General features: G+C 43.4%; 1 protein-coding gene and 1 non-coding gene across 4 annotated transcripts in view; both read right to left on the reverse strand.

Moving 5' to 3' along the window:
- Positions 1 to 2,136, reverse strand: part of LOC128298860 (uncharacterized) — a 121,027-nt gene extending 118,891 nt beyond the window's left edge. Inside the window, exons 1-3 of one of the 3 annotated variants that reach the window (XM_053034663.1) lie at positions 1,978 to 2,136; positions 1,396 to 1,837; positions 984 to 1,324 (exon numbers count right to left, since the gene is read on the reverse strand). In XM_053034663.1, the coding sequence (XP_052890623.1) occupies positions 984 to 1,324; positions 1,396 to 1,642 (588 nt within the window). In that variant the 5' untranslated portion in view covers positions 1,643 to 1,837; positions 1,978 to 2,136. Of the gene's footprint in view, positions 1 to 501; positions 1,325 to 1,395; positions 1,838 to 1,977 lie in introns of those variants that run through there. The other 2 variants (XM_053034660.1, XM_053034662.1) reach the window with 2 other exon arrangements.
- A 528-nt stretch (positions 2,137 to 2,664) lies between these two features.
- Trnaq-cug (transfer RNA glutamine (anticodon CUG)) lies at positions 2,665 to 2,736 on the reverse strand. The gene has a single exon. It is a non-coding gene; the product is annotated as a tRNA-Gln (tRNA).
- Between the last annotated feature and the right edge of the window lie 19,122 nt (positions 2,737 to 21,858).

Raw genomic sequence — 21,858 nt, forward strand, 5'->3', positions numbered from 1 at the left:
CGCGTAGCATCTTCCGGGGCGTTTAGGTTATACGCAGGTCGACGCTGAGCTCTGGATGTCGATGGCTGAACGGACATCTTCGATTGAGGCCAGATACAAGAAGTAAACTCACTTTCGGTGGATAGCAACACGTGACACTTCCAGACTACTTCGATGTGTGACTGCTACTGCAAGTCTACATTTGACAGTACGATGTGCGTCTGTACGCGTGTGCGTTTGTGTGTGTTTTATTGCAATACATCTGTCGAATGGTCTCACCACTTGCTAATGCGCTTCGGTTGATATTGGTTTCAAATTTAAACTTTGTTTCCTCCTGTTTCCTTTTCTTGACCGAATAATTTGAATACGCAAGTTCTAAACTTATTTACTTGCTTATTCCGACGCCAATCGTTGGCTCCAATGGAATTAACGTTATTATCAAGGGATATTTTTCGGAAATTGCAGAAAGAAGCAACGAAATTAACAACGCAATTAGCAACGAATGTGCTTCCAACGAATTATCTTCTACAATTGAGCGACTTAGAATCATTTTGATTACACGCGTAGAACGTCCAATCATTGAATAATGAGATAGAGCATGGTGAATAAAACTATCTTATTTTTATGTACTGCGTCGCGTAAAACCCTGTTTTACAGCTTAATGCACAACAATCTTAAAACAGTTCCATAAAATGTGGAACTATTGAAATTTAGTCCGTTATAAATTATTTAATTGCATTACTGTGCTTTTGCGAAACGTTCACGTTTTTTGTTGCATTCGCGATCAAATGCAGCACCTTGAGACGAATTTCCAAATTTGTTTCCAACGGCAACATTCTCATAAATGGCACCAAACTCATCAAAAACTGGCCGTCGGTAATATCGTGTGGGCCAGTATACCGAACCTCTTGAGTGCTTTCCGGCACGGTGTTTTCAGATTTAATGCGCGAGCGAAACTTATTGCTGTACGTAACCTCACTAATGCCAACCGGTGCATCACTTACGTCGGCGATGGTAACACTTGAGGTGGGCTGTTGATGTTCGCGTTCCCGTTCGTTATTATGTGCCTTTCCGATTGTACAGCTCGTAGAATGATCGATTGCTACTTCCTTCTTGGGTTCAACTGCGACGGAATCTTCCGATCTTCTAGCTGTTGCTTTGCGTTTGGCCAATGGTGCCGGAATCTTATGTTGCAAACTTTTCTTAAGCCGGTAGTGTCCGTTAAGGAATAACATATCCTCATATAGTGGCCAACGACTTTGGGCAAATTCTCCGAACTCGATGCGTTTGATTTCACGGCGGAAAGAATCACGCATCGTTTTCCAGCGCGCCTTCAACTGATCCACTAGCATAAAACGAGACGAACGTAGTTGTGGAAAATGCTTTGTTGTGCCGTAAGCTTCTATCAACACTTACCAGTGTAGGAGGGAAATTCTTTCTGCTGGATGTATTCCCACTCAAGTTGGCAGGACGACAATCGTTTCCGTAAAAATTGTCTGTCCCAAAGTATGGGTCTTTTTCGGACACATGCAATCAGTTGCAATGTTGTTTTGCGATCGAAAACCGTACTTCTCCCCGTTACGGAATTTAGCGTTGAGGAAAGCAGTTCTTTCGTTGGTTCTTCCATGCTTGACACAGGCAGATTCTGTTCGATTGAATTCATGCTTGTTGCTCAATTGTGAAACTCTCTGGCCAACAACCCGCAAACTGCTGCCTGTTGCTAATTGTTGCGATACGAGCGCATATAAACAACCCGCGCCCCAACCGAGTACGGAACGTACGCAAGATCCACGCCGGGAATAATCTAACTGTGCAATCAAAACAGAATCAGCACTCCGGAGCAAAGTATGTTAGCAAACTAAAAGAAAAAGAACGATGCTTAGTTGGAAGCGTAGATGTTATGACTAGCGAATTTCTACCGGTTTTAGCGATTCGGTGCAATCATTGCGCTTTTGACGCAAGTGCATGCAAGCTTCCGGCACGCAACTACATACTAACCTAATCTATACGCACCCACGGGAACCGGTCGTCCGCAAATCGATAAATGGATCCACCACTGCAAATCGATTAGCTCTTCTAGAGACAGAATCTTCTCACTACACTAAGCCAAACAGCTATCAGGTGCGGCGGCACTATATCCAATGCGTACAAGTCTACCTCGATTGAACAAATTTTGATCTGCGCTTTTTTGACACCTTCGCGCAAAGTCTTCTGCTTCTTCTTCTTCAATCAAATGACAGCGCACACCATCAGCTGACATCGATTATAATTGTTATTGATCGTTGATCAAGTACGCCGTACACGTGTGTTGTTCTAACTCCAAAAATATCAGTGCAATTTGCATTTAAAGTTGATTTTAGTCCGTTAAACCCGTTATTAGAGGTGCTTTTTGCTTTCTCGTATATTAACCACGCCGTATTTCACTGCTTTTAGCTGGGAGAACGTGCGCTCGGTAGAAAACCAACTGCTGTTGCTTCGAAGAAACCACGCAAGTTAACTGTGGTAGCTTGAGCGCAGCAGGCGGTGTAATATTTTATCGCTAGCTAACGCTAGTATGATGTAAACAACAGCAGGTAAGCAAAATAACTGATCGCGCTATTGCGTTGAAAAAATAGTAAAACGATAACAGCTAGAATATGCACAGCGAGACATTTATAAAACAATAGTTTTCTTTGGGGTTTTTACAGGTTCCACCGAGATTTGAACTCGGATCGTTGGATTCAGAGTCCAAAGTGCTAACCATTACACCATGGAACCCTTGGTGATGGGGTGCGATTAATCTAACCACCGAATCATGGCAGAAGCGATCAAAAATTTACACATTTTCCTGTATTTATGCAACTTGTGAAGACTGTAAAATCCTACCCAAATTAGAGGCATCCGTCACACGTTAACGGAAATTGTCCCCGATGCTGGCGTAAATGAAGAAGAGCTGCAGCACAATTTTACGCTTGTGCAGTCGATTGTAGTAGTTGATACGTATCACCGCTTTAAAAGAAATAGTATAAATTAACTATTTAATTGATATTCTTTCCTTCCCTTTATAGAACATCCCGGACGAACTTGGAATTCATGCCTCGGTATCAACATCACACTTCGAATGTGACAGCTTCGCTTGTCTCTAATTAACACTACCGCTCCCTTCTAATTAGCCACCCAAAAAGGAACGGTTGTTATTTGCTTCCGGCTGCAGTTTAGACCACGGAAACCTCTGCGTTCGGTGTCGAGCTCAAATCAGCTACGAACGAACAATACGGCACGTTGATGAACGCTGAGTGTCGTACCCCGTTTTGCTCCATCTCATGCGCGCGTTGGTGTAGAGAGGAAGGTGTAATTAGGCTACATTTTAGGTCCCTAACAACGTCCCGCGTCAGAAATCAAAATCTCGTACACCCTTCCCATTGTCTCCAGCTCCCCGGGTCCCCGGGTGTGACAAAGTCAAATCAGAGTAAATTTAATCAGACGGTGGAAGGCAGACATTCGGCAACAAAGTTCGCATTGGCCATACCAAGCGGTAGTTCCCATTTGCTTCCAGATGCGAGAATAATTATCTCAGCGCCCAAAAGGCGCTAAAAGCACAAAGTTTCGCCTGTGTTCAGCGAAGAAAATGACATATAATTTTAATTTAGCCGCGTGACAATTCGTACACGGGCGTGTTGCTCCTTCCGGAGACGGAAGTCGAACGCCAAAGCCTAGGGGCTGGCCACACCAAACCCAAGGCTAATTCCTTCGATGCGCTCGAAGCATCCAGAAGGACTAACCACCACCACCACCATCATCATCATCATCATCGTTGAGTGTTGAAAAACGCGCACCGATTCAGGACAAAGTTTTGGCCCACAACCGTCGTCGGGTGGAAGTAATTTAAATTCAAAATGTGATCGTTGTGCGAAAACTTTCACACCATCGCCACACACACTCTTTCGGGGATGCAGTGGATCACAATGCAGGCCCGTATTCGAGCGGAAAACGGATACACTTCACACGTACATATGCACCAGAGCCGAGTTCACTTTTAGAACTTTCCCCCCCCCAGTGGGGTGGTGTAGCAATTCGTCTTGGAAAAATATTACCACAAAGTTAGCTGCATCTCCGGGGACACCCGGCCGGTGAGCTGGGGTGGTTCGATTGTAAATCAGATGCTATGGCACTCGCTCTGAAACCCGATGGAGTGGATCAGCCAGTTGCTAGTTTACGTATGATCCTGTGCCGAGAGTTTTCGGGTGAGTGGTTTGTGCACACCTTTCCCGCTAGGAGTATTTTAACGTTCTTTTTTTTTAGCTTTCTGCCTGGCGAGCAGGTCACACAATTTACGCCAAGTTTCACACACAAGTTTATATTCGGCTGCGAAGCGAACATGAAGCTAACTTCATTCCGGGTAACGTAAGTAACTTCATCCCACAAACTGCATTCTCCTTACGAACGGAGCAACTTTTCCCACATATTCCAACACGCACTCGGGCAGCTACTGCTTCTTTGGGGGTATGGGGGACACTCGTGACAACGGTTGGCTGGTTTTGTCGATAACTCATCGGATAAGGATTTAGTGGTGATATATCATTGGCTTATCGGTTGGGTTTTAATGCAACGGGACCGCTTCCCGGGCAACGTACGGGAGAACGATTAGTAAGCAGATGAAAATAGTCCATAGCAGATTACTATTGTCAGTTTTTGATCCAGGGTTGAAGTATCTAAAGTGCCCTAAGTGTCTTATGCCACTAGAAGCTCGGTGGCATGATTAAAATGTAATCTACATTTACTTTGTTACAATTACTCGGTACAAAGTTCTTTCCCTGTCATTCGCTATTCCCTGCCCGATGACATCGTTTGAATACATCCAGAATATTCCCTGTACGGTTGTTTCCTTCTAAGGCGCAGCGATAAAATTTTGCACCAAATGTACTGTGACGCGTCCATCCCGTCCGAGCCGAGTCCGTTTCCAAGTGGCCTTTTACGCATCAGTGGAAAATGGGGAAAATTAAGCACGAAGCAGACCCGCCTGCCAGAGCTTATTCAACGAGCACGAAAGGGCAGAAGCTAAAACCGATTCTGACAGCTCTTCAGGGCCGGGATGTCCTTCGTCTGGCTTGGTTATTATGCCAATAATGTTATTTTGAAATTCAATTCGTTGTCCTGTGCGCGTCCTGGCACTTGACTGCTTTGCCGTGTTGCCCTGTCTTACGCTTACTTTCTTCGCCGGGATGAAGATTTTGTCGTACCGAGCCGTGTCCTGTGCGAAATACCGTAAACTAAATATTGGATTCGAAAGTTTCACCCCGCACCCCGGTGTCTCCTGCCCGATGTGTTACGGTGTTTTCTTCTCCTCAGGCTGATCCTGGGTCCATGTTCGAATGTTCTTAGGTAGAAAATCCTAGAGACCGAGTAATGGAAAACGGGCGTAAGATATTGTTTCGGGTTTGGGACGTTGTCTTTCCCGTTTGCGCAAAGGCAGAGTGTAAGTTTTTGCGGTTCTGTAGTCGGTATTTATGAGCTAGCTGTCATCCATTTCACTTTACTTTCACCCCTGATACTGTGTATCCTTCTGTTCGGTTCTGAACCTAAGGAGCGGACAAGATAAAGTAGATGTTAAAAAATCGATTTAAAGACACGAGGAATTTCTATAATTGGAAGCTAGCAGTGCGCTGTTGATAGAAAAGCTCACACTAATTGTTTAAGGTATTTTGTACCCACATTTTCTAGCAAAGTTTCTGCCAATCTCGAGCAACCGTTCCACGTTGTGGTTTGCCTGCATTCGAACCCAATTAAAATCCTGGAAACAAGTACAATTTCACATTCCATTGCACTCCGGGTCAAACTAGCCGTACCAACGTCTCCGTTCTTCGTGATTTCCACGTCCGTGTCGAGGCGAAAAACAATCCCGGAAAAAATGGTTTGTTCAAAAATCGAAAATCGTGACTCCGTGTCCAGAGAAGAAAATTGGTAATTATGATTCTGAACTGAATGCACGATGAGTTTCCTTTCATGTACTTATACTGCCTTCTTCCTTCCAGGCACCAGGAGCTCGCAAACACAGTGTCACGTCCAATAGATGGGCCACTTCCGGGAAAAGTGGAATATCAGTTGCATTCGAGACTGTGGGACTTTAGAAATTGGATGGATTTAATGCTTCAGACACACACACAGACAGAAAAAGAGGATTCATCCCAATGAAGGATTCGAGATGGGAGAAGATCTTAATTAAAGGTTTACAATTCTGGCACTTTTTTTGTTGCTGTTGTAAACCTCTTCAGGCGTATCTCGTAAAAAAAAGACACACGGGACGATTTCATAATTATGCTTTTAGGATGGTGTGTTCCTTCGGAAATTACGCAACACACGCCGCCACGCATTCGGTTTGAGTGCGTGTAATTAAGTTTTAATTGAAAATTCCTGCCCTGTGGTGCTTCCGAAGTGGTCCCGGAATCTGGGAACCGGAGAGCCTAGAATGTTTCCAAAGTTGGCAATGTGTTTTTTGAGGTAACAAGAGAGAGAGAAAGAGCAAAAACACATCTAACGTTGCGCTTGAATTGCGTGTTTTATTGCATGTAATTCTGCAGTAATTCTGGCAAATAGCTGATGGGTACGGGAAGAGGTGTCCGGATGGCTAGGATGAGATGAGCTCATAAACGGCTCTAGATCATCTGAAAATACGCACGGGAAATGTGCACATCATTCGGCGTAATGTTGGACCGAAGTCGTAAAAAAATCCCCCTGTGTGTCCGAGCTCTCGGCTTGCAACGTCTAGCGAAAGACGGTGGACAGTGAGCAATGAGCGTACGAGCGACAGGATAAAAGTATCGCGTAATGAAACATGCAATCAGGGTGTTTATTTGCACAGCACAATAAACTATAAATGCATTAGTTTTACTACGTTACCGTGGTAAATAATAGCAGATGATATGTGATTGATTGAGATTTGGTGGATAGTGGAATCTGAATCAATCTAACGTGTAGCGTCATCCTCTCCTGCCGGTTGTCCATTGCTGCGACATGGCTCTCGCTCACTATCCGGCCGGAGCAAATTATGAAGTAATTATTCACCCTACGACACCCCAGCGTGGGACGATAAATCAGTGAAGAAAATGAAACTGGAGCTTGGAAATTCCTGCAATAGCAGAGCGAAGCCAGCAGCCAGTGCCTGTTTTTTAGTGCCAATGGGTGGATGATAATTATTTGCTGCTCTCGCTCAAACAAACCCATTCAAACGTTTTATGCCGAACCGGCGTTAGAAGAATGTCGTGTAATGATTTACCAGTTTCTAGGCTGCAAATACACCGAGCAACGGGACTAGTGTCCTTGTTGATCGTGTATTTTGTTGCTGCCGGTGAAGAGTATCCCGGGTTGGATTGATATTAATGACGACAGTACCATGGAAAAGGGCATTCCTGTCGCTGGAAAGAATTCCGTGAAATGAAATGCTTGGTAAGTTTTCCTTTTGTTATGCGTTTTTACTTAACAATTTTCCTTTTCACAATAATTTCTTTTGCCTTTTTTCAGATAGTGTTTTTTAACTTCTGTACCCTGCTCTTTTCCAGAAGCAATGACATAACGACATACCCTGATTGGATCTGGAGTTGTTGAAGAGTTGGAAGGATTTTTTTTTTGTTTTTCTCCGGTTGGTTTGTCATATTTCCCTATTGTAAATGAAAATTCCCAGTGCTGGTGTACCTCGTTCCCATATCTTACGATGGAATACCTTTTTTTCTACCACTGCCAAACCACTACACATCACGCAAAGAAGCGTAAAACCCTCGGAATCCCCGGGAGGATCCGTGTGGAAAATGGGAAAATGCCTCGAGGGAGCGGCGGAAACTCGTAACCACGGAACTCGAACCGAACATGACAGCCCACAAATGACCACTGACACACGGAACAAAGCGTGGTGGAAACGGAACGGCAGGATTGGCGGCACGAGATATTCACAGATAATTATGGTAAATTATGGACGCGCGAAGTATTTTCGTGTTCTCGTGAAAGAGATCTGAAATTAATACCACTCCCAGCGCGAGCTTCGCGCGTCAATTTTTGTGCTTCACACCCCTCGATCTGCTTTGCGCTCTATCAAAAGCAAAACCCGGGATAAACCACAACAGATAACAAAGAAAGGCGCAAGAAAAAAACCGCATGAAAGCAACCAATTTGACGAGGTTCGGTGGAATGGATTGAATTACAAACGCGCACTGTGTCGTTCATGATTAAATGCCTGTTTTTGCTGTTTCGGCCGAAAGCGCACTGAAAGCCTATAGAACCCTTTTTTTTTGTTGTCCCCCCTCATAGGGTTTGAAGCTACCCTGGACAGATTTGTTACCCTATGGGCTCAAATTGGTCATGGACGGAAAAAATTAAAAAATGTATGCGGTTTGTTTACATTTTTGTTTTCGTTGCTCTTATAATAAAAGAAAGAAAAATTATAATCACTCACCTGATATTCAACCAACAAGCACAAATCACAATTGCCACAATTTTTACATAAACACTTGCACATAACAGGCACTCACTAGTATCACTTCTTATTTAACAAACATCACGAGTCATTGCGAACTAGAGCATTCATTATCTACAAAAGACGAACAATAGAGATGACATTAAAAGTTATAAATTGTATAGGAGACGCTAATACTCACTGTTATAATGTTGATTACGACGAACACTTCTTACTGAGGTGGGCTAGTACGTCTCTTCTGACAGATGTACCATAGTCCCAACAAAGAGTCACTAACCGCGAACAACGAAGGATGGAGTCGAAAAACTTTATAAGCACAGAACATACCGGCACTGGCCACATTTGATGGGCACACTTCGACGATATTCCGACCGAACCGAAACATATTTCACAGCGAAACTAAAACGGCCTACAGCACGAGAGTGTTTTGTTTTGTTTTCTAAAAGGACCATGTGCTAAAACGATAAGTAATTTGACAGCTCGATCTAGTGAGCGGATCGCAGCCAGGGGTGCTCAATGCGAAACAATCTCATCACCTGGACTCAGAGATATAAATTTTGCACATTTTATGAAATTGTTTTGAGGTGGTGAATTGATAAATACAGTAGAGTTGAACGATTCCTTCGATATTCTATGTTCTATATTTCTGAAGCGCAACTGATACAATTCACATGAGTTCCGTTGATATATGTACGAATTGTAGAACACCTGCCACCGGTGTCAAACTCCAGAAGTGTCAAACCTCTAAACGTTCTATACGTTGCTTATTCTCGACAAGAAATATTATTTGAAGTATAGTAATTACGAAATTAATGTTTATTTTGTCTAGCTACGCTGTTTTCCCTCATCATTGCTAGCGATAAAACTTGATATCTTCTTTCGTTTCGTAATACCCTTTTGCGGGAAGCAATTTAAAATGGCAATTTCGTCCGGATATAACATTTAATGTTCAATATAGACATATTTAGAATTATTACAACCTAAACCATTTTCATCAACCACATGCAATGAGGGTAGCGACAAGGAAAAAATACTTATGACCTACAATTGATCACATTCAGTACAATTCCCCTTTTCGTGTTCGTCCTCTTCGAGTTTCCGAATTGAAATTCAATCACACTTTTTTTTTCTCGCTTTCTTTACACACTCTATTTTCAATCACTTCCTTTTCCATTGTTCACCCTCGATGTGAAGCGCTTGTTCTATGTTTTTTTCTATTTTCAAATCTTTTGCTTCTAAAATTACAAACAAAATCTTTAACCCCTCTAGTTTTTTTTTTACAATCTATCCGATGATTTGCTTTCATTTTTCAATAGCTAATAATATTGCCAGCAATTTCGTTTTTTTTTTTGTCCCACCGCATCTCGAAGGGACTACGGTTCGCTTTAGATACATTTTTAATATTAATAATTGAATCCGTTTAAAAAGCAGATAACGATGTCTCCTCTTTTTTTACATTTTTCCTTTTAGAAATCCCATTAAAAGCAGGATGACGCAAGGCTGCCGGCAGCCAAGTAACCGCGGTGACCGAGGGTTGAAATCGAGGACCATGTGATGGTGTTGCAATTTTCGCGAATTTTCGCGACTTCACACGTGCGGCGCCTGTTTATGGGCGACGCACGTGGGTATTTGGGATCCAACGTAGGGTTTCACTTCCCGTACCATGCCCTGAGCAAAACCCCTTGGAGAATCCCTTCCGTATGTATGCCAAATGTGTAGATAACGCCAGAAGGGATTGCTATTAGTTTACGATTATGATTATGTTTTTCTTCCTACTGATAGGTGGCCTATCGCAGGCCGCTTCTCTTCGGTTGTTGCGGCAACGCAAAACAATGGGATGAGTGTGCGCAAAACACGAACCCAAGGATGCAGAGCATAATACGGAGGAGAAAAAAAGGTACTTTCTGTCAGGATATTTATTTTTCTCCTGCACGATAGGACGGTCGTGCAGACGTTACAGCGAACGTTTCGGCGCTAAACTGGAGAGCCCTGAATTGATTTTTCAATTTTCAACTCACGATGCTTTGCCTAATGCTGTCGAATCGTAGCAAAATAGCAATTCTAACGAAGAATTACAACCAGCAATGGGAGCGAGGAGCATTTCGGACACGTTGTGGGTTAACCCTCTTCGGAAGAAAAATGAAAATGCAACACCAAACGGCAGAAACAGTACTCTAGTGCCACTAAACAGCTTGACATACGATAAATATCCTTCTCTTATTTTTTTTTTTGCTTTTATATGCACTGTTCTGTTCCCTCACCAGTGCCCCTTTGTGTTTGTTCCGGACCTGGGGAGATGAGGACCGCGAACCGTGCATGGAAGGAAATTGAAATTGCCCTTCCCGGATACCCGGAACCGCAACGGGAACAGATGTGATTTGAATAAAGCGGCCTATCGATGCAGAATATTCGACCCTTCATTCGGCAACGTAACACAATGACACACGCAATAGCACGCTATGAATCATGGTCTGGATGGAATCAGTCTTCCGGATCGGAAAGACACACACGCGTACGCGGGAATGATGCTGGAAAGGATGGGTTTTGGGGGGGAACAGCATCCGAGCAAACCGATTATGAACCTGTTGATGATGAATGCCCGTTAATTAATATCTGCCACCGGGACCTACAAAGCAGGGCATATCAGCAGGACCTTTGGCCTGAACTGTGGACCACTTACGAGTCCTTTTGCATCGATGAAACGAAAGACTGCATTTATCAAACAAAAATGTGTGTGTGTGTGTGTGTGCGAGATGTGAATCATACGCGTTTACCATGTATGTTATTAATGTTTATGAGAGTCGTTGTACGTTTTGTATCGTATCGTATTACAAGTTCTATCATTAACTTCTTCTTTCGTGGATTATATGGATGGAGTGGTAGTTTATTTTTAATCGATTGCTTTGAGTAAATGTTGGATCTTTTATTATTTAACTGGAGTATGTTATAAAATGCTTTGTTGATCAATTATGTTTACATTAAATAGGTTTTATCGATTCAAACTATTCTAAACTAGTAGGCTAGTATGAAAAATTGGAACTCAAAATCCATTTCTTTTTAGAAAAATCCCCAAAACATATTAACAAAGGTTGTTTGAACAAATAAATAATTCGATTTCATACTTTTGCAAGTAGTGTTTATTTGCAATTACATTACTAAAACAGACACCCAAACATTACGCCGTAGATGTCATGCCGCTGCCGGTATGCTGCTACACCCTTAGTGGTTTCCCCTTAGAAGCAGTACAAGCTACAACAACAGTTCGTTTTCCCATCTCGTTCCAAATTAGCAACGGTTTCAATTTAATCAACATTCATTAGGGAAAAGTGCCACTTTGAGCGAAAGGTTCCATCCCCGATGCCCCCTTAGCACTCGCGCAGCGCATCCAAATCAACGGCCACGGAAGAAAAAGAAAAGGAAGAAAACACAAAGCAACAAAAAACAATAATCGAAAACACGCATAAAACCCATCTCCCCGCTGGTTTGCTCGGAAGGACCCAGAGGAGTCGTAAAAAATGTGTGCCACGCATCCCAGGACGCACCGTTTACAGACCATACGATCGCGTGTCCTGACGCGTGTCCACTTGCACTGTAGCGAACTAGAACTATACCGTGTGTACCGGTACTACCAACTACCCCCCGGGACACCAACGGCCTGTGCCCGATTTCGGCCTTTCGGGTCCCGATTGTGCTCTCCTTGCTTCATCGTTCACAACGACGCGCTCAATTCAATTATAAATCCGATCGCTCCGTGGCATACCCCCCACGATGCGATGAGGTCTTGGGCCATAAATTTCACTAATTCGCCACATGAAATGCGCATTACATACAGCACCTCTGGGAAAGGACACGGCGCGATACATATCGAAAACTCGTCGAGCGCAGTTGAGTGAGTGCGTGACGAACGCAAAACGGTTGAGTGCCTTTCAATCAAACCCCGCGCTATCGCGGGCAAGCGTGTGTGTATGTATCGCGGATTTTATTGGTGGAAAGAAAATAATGGAAAACCCATTTTTGGTTCGCTCGTTGGAAGGAACCGCACATTTGCGCGAACGTGCGAATATACGCATGTAGCGGTTAAACTCCAGCAACCAAACATAGTATATAAACGCAAACGTAACATAACTGTCAGACAAGCTAAAATTTGACAGTTCAGTGACAGGTGGAAATAAAACCAGAGTGGACGCACAGCGACATCAACGACAGGCAAAATCACGTGTTCTTTTATTTAATGCGCAAGAAATCATAGAGCATCGCATTACGCACAGCACACCAAGGGGTCACACACGCATCATAATGCTGCGACAGGGATTTATGCGTTTGTACGTTATGCAAATGTGGCACCCATCGCGAGTGTGATGGAATAATGCAGAGGAAATCGACGCGCACAATTAAACACTGTACCGAACACCCTCCGTGGGTTGGCGCGGGATTTTTGTTTTACGGCGAACGGTGAACAGTTTGTGGTGTTTAGAAGCAGAAGAATAATATTTCCTTTGGTAAATAGAAAAAATATTTACAATGTTTAACAATTGAAATAATTTGTTAATTCCTATCAAATCAATCCAAAAACGTTTCAAAACGTTACATTTAAAACTTTAAGGCTTTTATTTTGCATTAAAACGAAATATTTGTAATGTGGATTGCATACTTTTAAGCGTATGTGAGAGTGTTGCCTACATTTAGGCGCAATACGTATTCGAGTGGTATTGATGCTGTACTAGTGTAGCTTCTTAAACTGTCTTTTAAAACTTGCATGGCAAATTTTATAAAACCGTTTATTACATACTTTTTCAGAGAAGTCTTTTAATATCTAATATAATAAAATTGATGCCCTTTCAACAATTGTTGCCATATAGCCAGGGATTGAAACCAAAAGAGCTGGGAAACTAGTGAACAGCACCATTCGTAACTGACACTCGGTTTCGGCTTTGGTGTCATCGGCACTGCCTCAAAATCTTTTAGGGGATGAAATGCTTCAATTTCACCCCTCACCGAAAAAAAAGCTGCGTACAAACTGATTCTTCACAATCTGTTTTGCAATTCAGCGATATTAAAGTCTACTTTCCCATACAAACCGGGCCTCATCATTGCCTCAGCCACACACCACACCACCGAAAGTGAAAGCGGTTGGTACAAGTGGTACAAAATTTATTGTCCTTTAACGCTGTCACCAACACACACACACACCCGCACGCACGCATGCACGCACGCACGTAAGGTCAGTGCGTCCTGCGTAAGGGTGCTGCGTGGTAACATTTTTCGGGAACAGTACGTCCATAAATATGGGTAACAATACTATCATTTATGTCAACACGGGGTGTCGCAGTGGGATGCGTTCCCGGGTGCCCGGTGCGTGTGCCCGGCTCGTGCAAAACCGTTTTCGCCCCCGGGAATGAAGTGTTGTGCTTCCCATTAACGCACAGCACTGTTGGGGCGTACGAGAGGAATTTATGTTATTATATTTATGACATAAAACAAACGTCCAAAGTACACTTGGGTCGGGGCACACGTGCACACACACATCTCGCTCTCAAGGACTCTCGTGCACTCGACTGTGTTCGCATTTAGCGAGCCCCGTGCCAGAGATCCGGAGATTCGATTTGATGATCGTTACCATTTGCTGATGAGTAGACATAAGTCTGCCGGTGTTTCGGCTCTTGAATCGCGTACCGGCACGGAAACTGCAACCGAGCGCCCTGATGAAAACGACACATTTAAGGACACACATCAGCACTTCTCGCTGTAAGGAACTCGGCGACGGTGATGACGGGTGTAGAGTATGATGATACTACAAATTGTGGCTGCTGTTACTACCTTTAGCACTGTCGCCTGCCGACTGCTGCTGCTGATGTCTTCTCACGTTCGTCCTTAGTACTCCTGGTGCCGCTGTAATGATGATTTATGTACGGTGATGACATTTATTCTTCCACCGTTGCTCACATTTCCCCACCCCCCCACCTCTCGAGTGTCCCCGGCACCATTGTCGGTGTGCGGAAAGCATGGATGGGGTTGTATGATTTACACGAAAAACACCACACCACGGTTGCCTGATTTGATAAGCATTCTCCTCGGCAGGCAACGAGATGCTTTATTCAGTGCCAGCCATACGTATGTGTGCTTGGCACGCCGTCAGCTGTAGTGGAATTTAAGTGCAGTTTTATTGTTGACGCTTCCCGTAACCCGACCCAGGATTAGGGGTGAGCGGTGTGTGATACTTTAAAGTTTGCCAAGACCTAACCTAACTTACCTACCGTCTTTAGACGGGGGTTTTTTTAAGGGAAACAAGTCTTTCGAAGTTCGATAACTCGTCTATGTAAAAGTTTGAACGAGGATCCCCATCATGGGAATGTCATATACTCGCACATAATCGTAAAACAAAGCAACACTCGACATAAAGTCGAAAGATGGGGAACTTTAGTAGCTGCGGAAACATTAAAATTGCCTAGCAACCAGCAAAGCCTCCTCCCAGCTTATCCTCTATATATTGTCCTTTGTAACTTGTATCTTTCCCAAAGCGTCTTCTTAACTCACACTCGTTAAGCTCATGTGTATATCCTACATCATATACATTATTATTAGCAGTAGAACTTTTGTAACTGCATCCCATATGGGGAAAACCGGGATAATCGGGACAGATAGTTATGCATTCCTATTACAAAAGGTATCATGCGAAGGGGCTTTTGATGGTAATGCTTTTTTAATCTCTTCTTCTCGTTAAGTTATTAGCGTGTTTTTTTTTGAAAAAGCAGTATGTAAAAGTTTTTGCACCACACGAATAGTGGTCGCTACTAAGCGCTGTAGTAGCATACAACTGCATGACAAATGTTTTCCCATACTTTGTCATTAACGCGACAAAAGGGATGCTACAGTGTGTGTCGATTGTGTGTAAACGTTGCTGGTTTTTACTCTAAAGTGAAGAATAATCATTCATAAGAATATTTAAACCACCGTTTTTTTTTCAGAAGCTCAAAATGAAACTACCCTTTAAGATTATACCAGAAAATGGTCATCATCCCTTTAATGACATGGATCTCGGGAATTACTGAGAATGTGAGGTTAGGAGATCCAATGAATTCTTTCACTTGATAATTATTTAATCAAACGATATGTGTATAAATCTTGGCCATTGATTGGTGTCGAATAAATACCTTATTCTGGGTTAAACTTAAACTACAAACTAACTGTTGTCACCTACTGTATCATCAGTAAACCTTTGGTTGTGATTTTTGGGCAGGATTCGGTTCGGCGTGTGTGTATTTTCTTTCTTCTCTCCCTCTTCTTTGCATCACCAACTTTAGCACAATAGTCTACTTTTAAATTACACCAGTTTATTTATGTTATCTAATTTATTCCAAACTCGACACCGCGCCCGCCCGCCCGCACACAATCGCATGCCTGTCATATATATCCACTCGACCGGGCCGTGCCGCAAGCCTGATGATTCGAGGCACAACAGGCCAGGCCAGAGGAAAGTTTCGAAACTTTCGCGCTTGTGTTGCGTTAGAATCTCTGGGCGATTTGAGGAGTTGATTCCTGGCCACGCACGTACGGGTGAACCGGCAACCGGCCTACCGAGCTTACCGAGAGCACAATTCACAAAACAAAACCCCGCCAGGTTTCGGGCGCCCCGTCCCAGCCCTGGCGAGGGATAACTTTGTTCCCTTGCTCAGTTCCATAATTCATCGCCAATGTGAACGACCAGCAGCAGTACGGTTTGAAGATTGCTGTACGGTTCGGCGTGGAGCAGACTGGTACTGGACTGGGGCTGTCCTGGGAGTCCCGTTCCTAAACCGTTGCTTGGAGGGTACACAAAACCGTCACGAGACCGAACGTTGGCGAATGGCTTGGTAGCGTGGCACGGGAGGCTGTAGCAAATGGGAAACGTTTTATCATTGGAACACATTGTCGTCGTTCAGCCAGGTTGGAGATTTGGGGCCCCATTTGGAAAGAGGGAACTTTGTGCGTGGTTGTGCCGGAGCAGCTTATCTCGGTCTACTTCCACCCGCACCCGCTAAAGTGTTCACATATTTATACACGTTTACGTGCAACCAAATCGGGCGGAATGTTGAATGCAGGCATCACCCATCCGCTGCCATGCCGTTTGTATGATTCATTAAATATATACATATTTTTGCTTTCCAGCATTCAACTTCAGCGCTTCTCAGGTGCGGATGGAGAATGATATAGTCGTCCATTTTTCATCTCGCCGGAAAAAAAAAACAAGAACGAGGACGGCATTACCGACAGTCAAAGCTTGTATTTTAACGTTTGATGGAAGCAAACCACCAACAACCCGCACAAGAATTCAATTTACGACACTTTACACATTGAAAAGTATCAACGAGACAAGAAGGAAAAAGAGTCAAACATGTCTTCCGTTCCTCGAAACCTCGTGCGTTGGCTCGATTAGAAGGCAAGGTGGTAAAGTTTTCCACCACCACCCTGACTGCCCAACAACGGCAACACAAATGAGCTGTAATTTGTGCCCTCTTCGCACATGGGGTTAGGTGTTTGTTTTCCACCGGCTATACTTGCTGTTTCCAGCATTTTTAAAAGAATTTGAAAACAATGCAAACAACGACAAACAGCACTAGTGGCACCCGTTTATTTTCTTCACCAGGACAGGAAGGAAGGACAATGAGATGCTTGCTCCTGCCTCAATACTTTTCCCAGTTTCATGTAAGCAAATTGTGGCGATTAAAACAATGGGATCGCTGTTAATTAATTATCATTTGTTGTGTAGATCGTCGAATGAGAAGGAAAGTTCCTTAGCAAATTTCATGTCCAATCATATGCTTACGGCATAATATGAATAATAATAATAATAATAATCATATGAAAATACGGCATTGCCGTCATAATGGAATCTAAATAAAAAATAAAAAAAATATGCTTTAAATGCTTAGCACATAGCACATGGTTGTAACAGTAGAATAAGGCTTTTTGTACCTAATTTTCACTTGAATTTTCTCTTGTAGAATTCAGGTTTGGTGAGAATGTCTAGTTTGTACGATACTTCTCAAACAATACCGCAAGATTAGTGGTTTTAGCTCTGGAAGTAATGATGATACGATATTCACATGAACCTCCCCTAAGGATAATCGACTGAAGGTCGACGAGAGGCCACATATCCTGATTGATTATCCCCCAAGCTCCAAGTATTACAAAGCGTGTTCAATGCACAGTAACTCTTTTTTAACATATTAAACTCCACAAAACAACAACAAAGAAACTCCTGCTTATCCTGGTCACGGCACCAAACTCACCAAACAAAAATAACTCCCGATCATCCTGGTCACGGCACCAAACTCAATGAACAATTCGTTCTTAAACAATATTCCATTGGATAGCTTTAGGGAGGTATTGTTCTTCTTCTGAAAAGTGCAATGAAATAAAATAAATTTCGTGTAAAAATCGTTAAATAAGCGAACAGCATTCGCTACCATCCGATCGTGTCGCCGAAAACGTGCGAAACTGGATCTGAAGCATAAATGCAATCCCTTCCCAACGTCCGCTGTGCTCGGTGCTCGGTTGGAAATCTAATTCAATCACTGTAAAACCTGAAATTGATTTCCAACGCCCCACTTTTATTACTCGGACCAGATCCAGGGTCCAGGGCGTATATAAAATTACCATTTGATGGATTGAACCATAACCCCTCGCGCGCGGCCTCACGACCACTATACGGAACGCTCCCAAATGCAGCTCGGTATAAAATTTATTGCTCTTGCAACTGATCATCGAACGAGATTGTTTTCGTCTAGCTTCAAACTGACTCAACAAACACACACACACACTGGCCACACCTTTAGAAAAATTGATAAAAATAACCCTACAGCCCGGCACACATATGGTGGCGGGAGCTGGTAGAACAATAAATCGGTGCACATTTTATGATACGCACCGCACTCCTCTCCTCCTTCCCACCGAGTGTCCCTCGGTCATGCGAGCGAACCATAGGTGCATCATAAATTATCATAACTGTCAACCGAAACCGGAACGAGACACTGGATTGCAATCGGTCCGATTTTCGGCCCGGTGCTTTGCGGTGATGGGAGAAAATGATTTTATACCACCGCGCAGTGCTGCGCCGTGCTCGGTTCGTGGTGCACAAAATAATAATCGAAATAAAATGGTAAATTGACCATACGGCGAAGCGGTTTGGGAGCATATTTAAAGAGCCCACGATCGCCGTAAAGGGCAGCGCGCGCGGTCTTTGTTTCATTTCCCGTGCAATTTAGGGGGCTCGGTTGCCCTCACACGGCGATGAAGCGGGGCACGATCGCGCTCGGAAACGCGATGGATGGACATGTTTATGAAGGTTGTAAAAATTATGACTGGACTCGAAAGCGATACCACCCGATACCCCGTCCCTGATGGGGTGTCAGATGTGTATGCAGGCGTCGGATGTCATAACTTACCGGGAGAGAACACCTAGTCCGTGTGGAATGATAAAAGATAAGCGAGCGAACCTTCAACCTTCGTGCCATTGTCTCTTCTAAGCAGATTAGAGCCGTCTTCAAGGCGTTCGGTGCGTGTAGTAAATTAATCTATATCAGTTGTACGTCCCTTCTTCCCGCGCACTCGCATTACCTTTTGTATTGATTTATGGTCCCCATCATTCCGATTCCGAATCGGACCGCAGCATTGCCCGCCCTTGCAGTGAGCTCGTGCAAGAGCCAGACTAACCTCGCACGCCGACGAAGAGTGGGAAAAAGAATTGCGCCAAAAGTTAATTTTCCCACGTGCCTATTTCCAGGTCTAAGGATTGGAAGGAAAACACCTGCAAATGGAAAAAGGATGGAAGGAGAGGATAGAAATAAAATGCAACGTACAGCAGGATCAGCTGAGAGCTCAGAACACGGAAAGAGGGAACAAAGCAAAAGAAACCAGTAGATAGAAAGAAGCCAGCGCTAGAAGAAAAGATGACAATAAAAGAATGAAAACATACAAGTGATAACAAACACAACACACGATGATGTACCCCGATACCCGTGCCAGCGGTCGCAAGGACCCAAAAAATCGGAACACCTTCACCGAGAGAGGGTCGTTTTGTCCAACAAGGCTGCAACCCGCCAAGGGTTGTGGGAACGAACCTTCCTAACAGGGACGGACGCGCACACGTTTTGTGTTTTCTTGCGGGGACAGAAAGAACAGAACACAAAAGACCTACAAGGTGCAAAGCGGAGCTGAATGAACATCTTCCAGCGGCAATGAAGCACACGATCACGTAACGATCCCGTCTTACGGCTTTGTGTAAGGAAAGGACCAACGTCTCTCGGGAACAGCGTTCGACCTTAAATGTCCCACGCATGGCGAAAGGTTCGCTGTGCTCACACTATCATTATGGTTCATTCATCGATTGTACTTTAATTTCGATCCAAGGATTTGGTGCAACTTTCCCAGGAATCCTGGGGCGGTTGCAGCTTGGCATGGAAGGTCGTTGCCTTGAACGATCATCTGTTAATAACTTTAATACCTTCTTCATAATAGCAGCGAATGGAGAGCGAGCGATGGGACAATAATTATCCCAAGGACATGTTGTATGTTGGATTCACGAACTAGAGTTTATAGAAAAATATTCCACCACTAGAAAATGTGGCCAGAATTGCTCGTTTAGCAATTGAAATAATTTGCAGCATCCTTTCTTAAAACTTTTGCTTCGAATTTCTCAAACTCATCAACGTGTTCCACTTTACTTGTTTCCTTTTTTAGTCTCCTCTTATAGCTTTATTGCTAGCTCTCTAATACTCACCATATACTCATTAAGTCTCCAAAATATTTAGTCAAAATAGACCGGGGGTACTAAAATATTCTTTAAAAAATTATCTAAAATTACCTTCCAGCACAAGGAGCGTTTACTCCCTTTTATCCTTCAACTGTGGACAAACTTTTGCCACAGCCAGCTGACGTCTTCATCCCTGTTAATGCCTCTCTTTGTGTATGTATGTGTGGGGGGGAACTCACGTTTCCCTAACGAGCATCCCCCAAACCCGGAAGGTGTTGGAATTGGAGTGAAGAATTTATGTTCCACACCCTCTCCCGCGAACTTCCTGCCCGGTCCGATCCCACTCATCAAACGCATTCCTTTTCTAATTCATTCTACCGGTGCCATATGGGAAATCGTTACCTGGCACGGCGGGTGTAGGTAACCCCGTTCTTTTATGAATTTAAAATTCAACAATTAAATTAACTCCCGCTCTTTGGGTTTACCTTTTGCGCGTGGTTCGCTTTGTCTCGTTTCGCTTCAAAGAACCGACCCGCGGCGGAAGCGGAAGTAGTTCCCAGTGCGTGTGCACACCATGTGGGCTTACGTGTTCTGTGGAACGCACGTAAATTTCACAACTAAGCGGATATTTAGAAACGTGTGAAGTTTTGGAATTGTACAACCGCATGCTGATCGTTGGGAAAACAATTCGACACTGGGATATGCAATGAGGTAATTAGGAAAGAATGGACAATGGAAGAAGGTTGTGTTTAACAAAAAATCAACTTTTGAATATTTCTAATATTAATATACAGCAATAAGAAAGTAGAAAATAAAAAATAAAAGACTAAAGCTATTAAAATAGAAACTAAATAATGAAAATACTGAACCAATTAGGTTGAGAAAATCAGCATTTTGATAATTACTTTCATTTAAAATATATAAAGTGACATAAACAAGTCTTTTGTTTTTCTTATAGTCACTACAGTCTGGCCCCTTCTTTTGTACCCAAATAAGACTCTCTCCGTCTTCCGAGCGGTTGGTACAAAATTTGCATTAATTGTTCGTCCTAATTTTAAAACCTCGTTGCGCTTCAGCGAACTTCTCAGCCCCGTCAGTTTCCGTCTGTCCTCTCGGAGCAGTTAATTTGTCACCGCTTTTAATGGTGCGACCGAGTTGCAAGTTAACCGAGTGTTGGAATTTTCTTCCCGCTTCACTATCGGAACATTATCGAAACTATCAGCTGTGACTAAATTCCTGGTTGTTCAAACGGAGGGTTTGTTGAAAATATTCGACTCCAACAAGCTTGTAGGAATTTCCCCCTGTTCCGCGTGAGTGCGTGAATAGGGAACCGCTAAATGAGAAGCGTGGAAAGGTATCCGTTTGTGTATGTGTAAAAAGGAATTGCGCTGATAAAGCGACAGCCGATAGCAAGCTGGCGAGGTATTTTATTTAATAATAAAGCTTGAGGCGTTATCAAGAACTTCAGTGACTAAACTTTTTGAGACAAGATTCATGTATATTTGTGCCATAAGATACCTGGCATTAAGCCAGAAATCCTTGTTACTGTAATGCGTCGTACAATAACAGCATCCTAATGGTTGAGTTGATCCTTCTTAACATCATCATACTAATGTACATCACCATCGAAAAAGAAAAATCCCTAACTTTCCCAATCAACGTACACCATCATTCTCAAATATCGATTACGCAACGTTGAATAAAA

The sequence above is a fragment of the Anopheles moucheti genome, chromosome 2 (genome assembly GCF_943734755.1).
Source record: "Anopheles moucheti chromosome 2, idAnoMoucSN_F20_07, whole genome shotgun sequence".
NCBI lineage: Eukaryota > Metazoa > Arthropoda > Insecta > Diptera > Culicidae > Anopheles > Anopheles moucheti.